Source organism: Monodon monoceros, unplaced genomic scaffold, assembly GCF_005190385.1.
Source record: "Monodon monoceros isolate NGI ecotype Baffin Bay Population unplaced genomic scaffold, NGI_Narwhal_1 Super_Scaffold_11, whole genome shotgun sequence".
NCBI classification, from domain to species: Eukaryota; Metazoa; Chordata; class Mammalia; order Artiodactyla; family Monodontidae; genus Monodon; species Monodon monoceros.
The window spans coordinates 12,517,831-12,526,863 of record NW_021703767.1 but is presented as its reverse complement, the minus strand read 5'-3'; the positions used below and the strand labels follow the sequence as shown (position 1 = coordinate 12,526,863).

Sequence of the window (9,033 nt, the reverse complement as noted above, 5' to 3'; positions counted from 1 at the left end):
TTCCCCCAGGTAGGCCAGCGAGTCTCGGTTTTCTCTGTCCAGGCCTCCCCGCCGCACTCTGCGGCGTGCGCGGTGCAGTTCAGAGCCGGCCGGCGCAGGGCGCCCGGGCCCGCCCTTGGGCCTCATGATCTACATTTCCGCGTCAGTCCCGCCGCGAACTTGGCATGCCCTCCCGCGGTGTTCGGGAACACTTTGTGCCGAGAGCCCGCCCGCCCTGCCCTCCTCCTTCCCGCCGGCGCCGCCTGGCCCGGACGCCCAGCGCAGTCCGCGGGGTTTGGGTTCCTGGACCCCAGGTACCCCACCCGGCGCGCGGCCACGGAGCCCCCAAGTACTTGTCCTCGGTTCCCCCGAGCCCGAGCCGTGCAGCCCGCTCCTCGCGCACGGGCTGGGCGTCCAAACGTAGGTTGCACCGCGCGTAATCGAGAGGTTCAGAAAGATGCTGTGGCCCATTTTAAAACAAAGCCCATTTATTGCGTTCGGCGGCTGTTTGTGCCGGTCCAGTGTCAGATCCTCTGAGCGCGGCGGACAACCAGGACCCAAAGGAAACGTAGTCGCAGCGAAAAGAAACCGGCTCTGGAGCCATCTGATCCGTTTTCAGCACAATGCACATCCCTCCCCCCCCTCCACTCCCCCCAGCCCCGCGATGGTTCCCCTCCTGGCTGCGTAAGCTTTGGCGTCGGGCAATGCTCCGGGTCTCGGTCTTCTCTTCCGTGAAATGGGGAAAACTGTGCGAGCTTGGTGATTCTGCACGTGGAGCGCGCTGGGTCGCAGAGACGTCAGTGTTGCGGTCCCACACCTCCAGTACCCCACCTTCCCGCGGCCCCCACCCCGGGGCTCCCGGGCTCCAAGCGCGGCCCTGGCTCCTAAGTGCGTCACGGGTACCGGCCGCACTCCACAGGCGGCCAGGGCGAGGCTGGCACGGGGCCAGCGCGGGCCAGGCCAGGGGCGCTGAGCCGTCTCCGGGGCGGGGACCCGGGCGTGGAAGGCGCTAAAGTTGAGCGGCCCTCGGCGCGCTGTTGGGGGCGCCCTCCGCGGCGGGCAGCGCGCCAGGGACCGGCCTCCGCAGCTCTGGGCGCGAGAGGCTACACTTTCCCTTCGCCCTCCGCCCTCGTTTCCTCCCGCGCGGCCGCAGCGGAGATTTCCTCTCGGGGAAACCACGCGGACTCTTCCCGGGGCTCCTCGCCCCGCCCCAGTTCTCCGCCCCCTCCTCTTTGCTGGGGAGCCGGTGCTAGCCCGCGGCGGGGAGGAAGCTCTGGCAGCCTGGGCCAGGAGGTGGCAGGGGGCCGCGGAGCCGCTGGCTACCAACTCGCCCTGCCATGTGACGCCGCCCTCCGCCCAGCGACCCCCCGCGCGCCCCGGGCCCGCGCCCGCGCTCTGTGGCGCCGCGCACCATGCTCCTGCCGGGACACGCGCGCCCACCGCCAGCGCCCCAGCCAGCACAGCATCCCGGCCTCCGCAGGCAGGCAGAGCCTCCCGGGCAGCTCCTGCGACTCTTCTACTGCACCGTCCTGGTTTGCTCCAAAGAGATCGCAGCTCTCACGGACTTCTCCGGTAAGAAGCGACCTCCCTCGCTGTGCGCCCCCGGCGCCGCGGGGCGCCCAGGTGAGCCCTCGGTTGGGGGCAGGCGCCCGAGGGGGCAAGGCCGGGTTGGTTTAAAGTTGGAGCGCGCTCAGAGCCAGTTTTCTTGCCTGATAATAGGAGCCCTTAGCATATTAAGTAGCTGCGCATGTGGGATGGTGGCAGGGGAGCCCCCCCCCCCGAGAAGGAAGGGTGGGTAGGGTATTTGGAGTTTTTCCCTCAATGAGTTGACCTCCTCGTCAATTTCCCAGGGTCAGGGACCCGACTCCGATGGATGCGGGTCGGCTTAAAATACCTTAAACTGAGTCCTGTGCCGCGCTCAGCGCTGTTGGAACACGTGTTGTGGCCCACGCTGCACTTGGTTTGCTCTCTGCATAGGCCGGGTGTGCCCCAGCCAGCCTCTCAGGTGCCCACGTAAGGAATCCAGCCCAGAGGACACTTGACCTGAAGTCTGCGCCGACAGGCACGAGGGAAGCCCAAGGGGATGGGAGGTCTGGTGGAGATGCAGTAAGAAGATGAGTAGAAGCTTACAGAACAGAGAGGAGACTGAGGGGTAGGACTTGACCGCCAAAAGGCACCAGCGTCCCCCACCTCCATCCCCCATTGCGCGTCCCCTATCGCCTTAACAAAAAAATAACGACTTCCCCCTCCCAGTAAAGGATGAGGGTTTTCTTTGGGGGGATTGCGACCAAGGGTTCCGCAGCTGATCTCAGATAGTTCTGGCGCTGTAGGTGTGGCGCAGCAAGGTGAGAGAAGTTTCTGGGTTGACGAGGGCTATAGGAGCCGCATTCTTACGTTACGGCCGCGCTTGCTTAGAGTAACAACGTCCTTGCAATTGTATCGGACCTGGGTCTCCGTCTGGCGAGGTTGGAGGCCTTTCACCCTTTCCTCGCCCCTGCCCTGCCCAGGAAGCAGCTCTGAATCCTACTCTTCCCCTTCTCCAGCATCTTCTGCCAAGTCCAGGCTTCCCGCATCCCTGCCTGAGGGTCTTTTGCGGTATAATCATGGCAAACAGGAGTCGTTCCTCAGCCCTATTTGTGCAGTAGACTAGTACATGGCAGGGGACACTGGCAAATCAGAAGCTGAGTTGGGTTTCTAGTTTACTTACAGAGAATGTCATTGTTAGCTGAGAGCCCTGGGTCAGAGTTTCTTTGCTTTGAATATTTAATATCAAGGCAGTGTTTCCACCTAGCAAAGGAAGCCAAGATATGTCTATTTGGCAAGGAAACTGTGGTCCTTAAAATCCAGCACCACAGGATCAGAGCGCTATGGTAAATGTGCTGGGAAACTGCTGAATATCAAGTGCTATTGACTTTTTTTTTTTTGGTAATAGAACTTTCTTGGCTGCTAGAAAAGTTCTCTCTTTGCTGGTTTAAGCTATGGAAAGCAGTTCTGAATTCAGCCACCATCAAGCTCTGAATATTGTTAAGGAAAGAACTGAAAGCCAACAAGCCCTTCTTTTGTGACATCATCGTAACTGAACAAATATTGCTTTAGGTAAATTGCGGTGTAACCATTAGATTGTTTTCATAGATTAAAGACACTTAGAGTTTGTTTCTTTAGTGGAGCAGTTGCAACCCTTGAAGCAGTCTATAGGTTACCACCCAGGTTTGGAATTGTCTGTACGGAGCAACTGTTCCAGAGGGTGAACTTGAGCTCTCAAACAGGGATGCTCTGCCCTGGGAAATGGATGTTTTCATACATGTTTTTCTAAGTGACTAAACAATAAAAGGAATTTTCTCCTGCTTTGGATGGGAACCTAAATTCCAGGGTGTAAAACTCCCTGAGCCAGTGTTGGGTCGGCGGTGATATTTCCAGGTGCACCCACAAGGAGTTCCCATGTTTCCTCTGGGCAGCCTTGCTCTTCAGTGATGTGAAGACCAGGGAGAAAGAGCCCAGGAGCCTTTTGGGAAGAAGAAAAGAAAAATAAGCTTCTCTGAAACCACAGACACACTCAGGTTTAGACCTAAATTCTGTCTTGTGTGGCGTCGGGGAAATACTAGAAAAGGCTCAGGGAGAAAGATGAAGTCTTCAAAGTTGATTCATTTGATTTGAAACTTGATGAACCTTTAGGGACCCCCTAACCATGTGACATACGGCATCGAGGAAAACTCCTAAGCTCCAAAGATGACAGTCTGAGGGTTCAGTTGAATGTCTTCATTGAAGCAGTGCCTCCTGATCACGTGACTCCAACACACACCTCCGCCCCTGCCACCCCCCACTGTGGCCTCAAAGCCTGATGCCTGCTTTCCTGGGGACAGGAGGTCCTATTCCTGCACTTGGAGGGGTGTGTAGAAACCAGTGCCTGAAAAAAGACAGTGGACCGTCCCTGTCGGAGCCGGACAGCAATAGCTGAGGGCTGGAGAGCACCATTTGACAATGTAGTTACTTGCTTGTTTTTCTAAACAAGGAAACATCAAAAAGCCAGACAGAGGGAGGGTGGAGGGAACTTGGGACCCCCTTCAACCTTTGTGAAGAAGGGGATGGAAGAAGGATGGTGAATCCAGGTGAAAGAAAGTGCCAAAATGAGAGGGGTCCCAGCTATGGTTTGTACAGTACAGGGCCTCCAGGGAGATGAACGGTGCAGAGTTTTGGAAAGTTACTTAAGCCTTTCTCTTCTTTGCAGCTCTTCCTTGAGCTTTTTACCGAGGCCGTCAGCTGCTGTAGTTTTCCTGGGTCATTGATTTTTTTGGCCCCAGGGATTCCAGCATCGGATCTCACTCTTAATAAGCCAGAGGCTGCATCAGGGCCTGCTTCTCCCCCTCCATGCTCGTGACTTGTGCTAATCACCTCCAAGCCTGCTAGGAAACAGGCTCCCTAAACACCCCCTTCCCTCTCCTCCCTGAAGATGTTGAGATGCTGCCAGTGGCCGCTGAAAGGCTATCATCACGGCATTAAAAACACATCCCAGGAAGGCAAGAACAGTTCATGCAAAATCACTGCCTCTGATCCTTAAGCCCGAACTCAAATGTGCTTGGCTTTCATCCATTTTCCTCTGGGATGGTCTTCGGTTCTTTTGACTGCATTCCCAAATTGAGGATTTAGCCTGAGAGGTCCAAACTGATCACTGATTTTTTTTTTTTTAATAGAAATATCATGTCAGTGTCATCTTTGTTCAAAGAACAAGGCAGGATGAGGGCAGAGGGGAGGGAGGGGTGCCATTTTGGTTCCAGCCATAAAACGCTAAGGACCCTCTACATTTGGTCCTGCTTTAAAGTGGGATGTTTCAGTGCATCCCTGAACTTAGTTTGCCGTGTCCCTCAGGTCTTGTTCATGTTTTTGGTGGTTTTACTCTTTGCCGAGAGCAGGCACCGTCTTCTCCATCTGCTTTTCCCTTTCTCCCTCTTCTGTTTTGTTTTGTGTTTTTTTCTTTTTTTTCTTTCTTTTCTTTCTTCTCAAAGAAGTTCAAAGTGATGGATGGGCTGATGGGCAGAGAGGGAAGGAAAGGATAGAAAATTCATCAAGTTCCCACTTGGATTCCTAGAAAACTCTTGACTTTTGACAAAGTCATCATGACCATATGTTTACACGTTTGGTTTTACCCTAGGGCACGTAGTGGTAAATGTGGAAAGCAGAAAGGAAAGGAGGTGAGAAACAAGGGGAGCAGAGCAGCTTTTAAGGCCTTCCTTGTACCCAAATGTCCTCAGACCTTAAAGAAAGGGCACTGCACGAGAGAAGTGGGTCTCTGGGCTGACGTCCTACCTCCCGCCCCCGGCAATCAGGAGCCCAAGCAAACAAGATGTGGGGCTTGTTATCAGATGATTTGCAGCCCAGCAAATAAGCCCCATCCTAGCTCCTATTTCATTGGTCAGGAATTTCAGAATGTAGAAAAATGGTCATTCAGTTGATCTTGGGGGCTCGGGGGTGGGAACTTGGTCGTGATGGAGTTGTCCATTTAGCAGAGGTTGAACCTTCCTGTTCTGTTCAGAGAGGCAGTGGATCTCAACCCCGGCTGCACACTAGAACTGCTTGAGTCTAAACAACTGTACGGATGCTCTAGCAGCAACTCAAGGCATCTGATTTAATTGATCTGGGAGATCCAGGCATTGGTCTCTTTTTCAAAGCCCCCAGGCAATTCTAGTGCACAGCCAGAGTTGAGAACCATTGCTCTGGTGTCAGAGGGCAGGGCTACCTCCTGTCTTTGTGTCAGTTCATCCAGGGGGACACGGGCATGACGGGATCTCCCTTCACCCACCCCCCGCACCCCAGGGCTCACCACCAGGGAGACCAGGATGTATTTTCCCAGCTCTCAGTTTGCCACTGCATTCCAGCACACACGTATGCACACACTTATACATACATGCACGTGTGCCTATGTGCACACGCACAGCTCTTCTTTTTAGTATGCCTTGGTCACAGCATCCTTTAATTCAGGATTGCCTTCGTTTTCAAAACTTTTATGGAGCGAAAAGCCAGCTCGTAATGAAAGAAAAAACAAAGCAAATGTCTGCAGGAGTTGTCCAGCTGTCACAGAAGAAGAGGGATGAAGAGTAAGTGTCTCAAAGGGCTCGTCTGTTTCCATGGAAAGTAACAACGTTTGAAAAGTGTTCTCCCAGCTCTTTCTGTAGCCGAGAAGAGGAGTCTGGGTAAGGGAGTGGTCCTGTTATTAATGGCTTTGGTCTCCCAGGCGCTTTATTGGAAAGGGCAGCCTAGTAGCCATTTCAAAGAAGGAACAGAAAGGAAGGGAGTAAAAATTAATTGAGCACAGGGTTATCTGATTTCATCCTCATAGCAACACTGTGAGGTAAGTAGTAGTCTCACTTTACCCAGCCTCAGAGAGGTTAAGTGACTTGCCCAAGACCTCCCAGCTAGGAAGCAGACCAGAGGCAGACCCTAGCTCCAGCCCAGGAGTAGGGCCAGGCTGGGGGGCTTGGCCCGTGTGGGTGCTGAGTGGGGGACAAAGCCAGAGAAAAAGTGCCACAATTTGCTTAACCTTTCTGTATAGTCCTTGGATTGGCCGTGGTGGTTTCAGTTGCCCTCTGAGTAGACTGGCCTCTTCCCATTCCTTCCTTCCACATCTTCTCATCACAATTCATCCATAGTAGGTACAGGCACAAGGCGATTAGTGGATACAGGGGAAAAAATGTTAGAACTTCTGTTCTTTTCTATTTGTTTCTTTTCTATCTTTAAAAAAGAAGTTACGTTTTGCTTATAATTAACATAAAGTTGAGGGAGTTCCCTGGCTGTCCAGTGGTTAGGACTTGGTGCTTTCACTGCCGTGACCCATGTTCAACCCCTGGTCAGGGAACTAAGATCCCATAAGCCATGCCATGTGGCCAAAAACAAAAACAAAAAAACCCCATACAAGTCGACAGTAGAACGGTACATAATCTCTTTTTTTAAAATTTTATTTTATTGAAGTATAGCTGATTTATAACATAATTTCTAAATGTAATATAGGGGAGAAATGTTCTCAAAATATTTTTACTGATGGGGTTCATGATCTAAAAAATTTGGAGACCACTGGCCTTCTCAGCCATCCCGTCAGCACCTTTAAAATTCTTGAAAAGGCGCCACTTTGGAAATAGCATACACTGAAAGAACACCTGCTCCCATGTGACCCAGCCCTACCCCTGCCATGCTCACTACCCCAGTTAACAACTGCTAGTAAAATTTAGAGGCAGGATGTGAATCCCGTAACTGTCTTGTTTCAAAAATCCATACTCTTGTCATTCAAGCTAAGTAATGGACGTGGAAGCTAGGGACGAGGCATTCTGAACTTTTATGATACTTGGCCACTATTTTATTTTATTTTTATTTATTTTTAAAATTTATTTATTTATTTATGGCTGTGTTGGGTCTTCATTGCTGTGCACGAGCTTTCTTTAGTTGCGGCGAGCGGGGGCTACTCTTCGTTGCAGTGCGCGGGCTTCTCATTGTCGTGGCTTCTCTTCTTGCGGAGCACGGGCTCTAGGCACGCAGGCTTCAGTAGCTGTGGCACTTGGGCTCAGTAGTTGTGGCTTGCGGGTTCGAGAGCTCAGGCTCAGTATTTGTGGTGCACAGGCTTAGTTGCTCCACAGCATGTGAGATCTTCCCAGGCCAGGGCTCGAACCCACGTCCCTTGCATTGGCAGGTAGATTCTTAACCACTGTGCCACCAGGGAAGCCCTCAGCCACTATTTTAATGAGGCTGATGTGTTTGTATCTTTCTGGAAGGAAATAGCTTCCCTGAATAACATCAGTCCTAGAGTCACCTAGATTTTAACGATAGAAGGAGACTCTCAGATGGGAGGGTGGCCGACCAAGTGATTCTAATCTGTTTTCTCTGAGCTTCTCTCTTTCCCTGTGGGGTCTCTAATTCTGCTACCCCTTAGCTGACCCCTATGTGTGCACCATCTCAGTTTAAACGCTGACCCATCGTAAGGGGTATATTCTTTACTTGGTTCCCTTAGCACAAGTAAGAGAAGTTAGTTAAAAATACTATAGCGTATCAAGAACATAGAGCACTGTGTGCCACACAGTGCTTTCAGCACTTCGTGTTTATTAACTCATTTAATCCTCACAACGCTATGAAGGGAACACTGCTATGATAAGTTGAAGAAATAGCATCAAGAGAGGCTAAGTAACTTTTGGGGATTTGAATGCAGGGGGCTTCTCTAATGCTAAAACAAATAAATTACAAGTTGTTTAAAGCAGTGCCACTTCTGTAATGTTTATCTCTTAATATACCAGATCCAAAGCTTTCCCAGGACTTACAGGTATTGTCCGTTCCATGTCGTGTCTAGAGATAGCACCGTCCAGCCCCAACTAACTGATTACAGGATAGGATCTATAATTCATTTCTGGAAATATGGTGGCACTGGTGTTCTGGAATTGTTTCCCCAACAAAACACTTAGGGCTGGTGAATAAAACATAACAAACATCCTTTAAATGCATGAGTGAGTGACTAAATGCAAGCCAGGGAACAAAAATGAAGAGGGATCAGAGAACTGAAGAAGTTTGCTGGCACCAACCCCTATGGCTACACTGAGGCCTTTGATGAGCTTTACAACCAGGATTTAATAGGTACATGAGGGCAAGAGACAAGGCATTAGACCAATGTCAAGTGAGAAATTGGAATAAAGATCTCCTTATAAGGCCAGGACATGGAAGGGCTAAACACTCGTAAAAAGATGCATGAAAAACAAATCAGCCTTCTTGCAAAGAAAGATGACAAGGAAACATCTCAGCTTAGGTTCAGGATTGGAGGAAAACATAATCTCTGTTGAGACTATGTAACCACAGGTCTGCCTTTTCAAGAGTCTGGGTTTTGAATTCACATTGCCTTTACCAGGAAACCCAAGCTGAGAAACTAAAAAAGTTGTCCCAGGTTAGTAGTGCCCCAGGGTGCCTGGGAAAAACACACAAATACTCCCTGCATAGAAACATCAACACAGGCCCCACAGATTCTGATAGATAAAATTCTGCTGATCATGAACACAGTATCCAGAATTACACTATATGAATGATAATTAG

General features: G+C 51.0%; 1 protein-coding gene across 4 annotated transcripts in view; it reads left to right on the top strand.

Moving 5' to 3' along the window:
- The first annotated feature begins 980 nt into the window (after nucleotides 1–980).
- EVA1C (eva-1 homolog C) overlaps nucleotides 981–9,033 on the top strand; it is an 84,469-nt gene continuing 76,416 nt past the window's right edge. For 2 of the 4 annotated variants that reach the window (XM_029215521.1, XM_029215520.1), the window contains exon 1: nucleotides 1,072–1,602. In XM_029215521.1, the coding sequence (XP_029071354.1) occupies nucleotides 1,392–1,602 (211 nt within the window). In that variant the 5' untranslated portion in view covers nucleotides 1,072–1,391. Of the gene's footprint in view, nucleotides 1,603–9,033 lie in introns of all 4 variants that reach the window. The other 2 variants (XM_029215523.1, XM_029215522.1) reach the window with 2 other exon arrangements.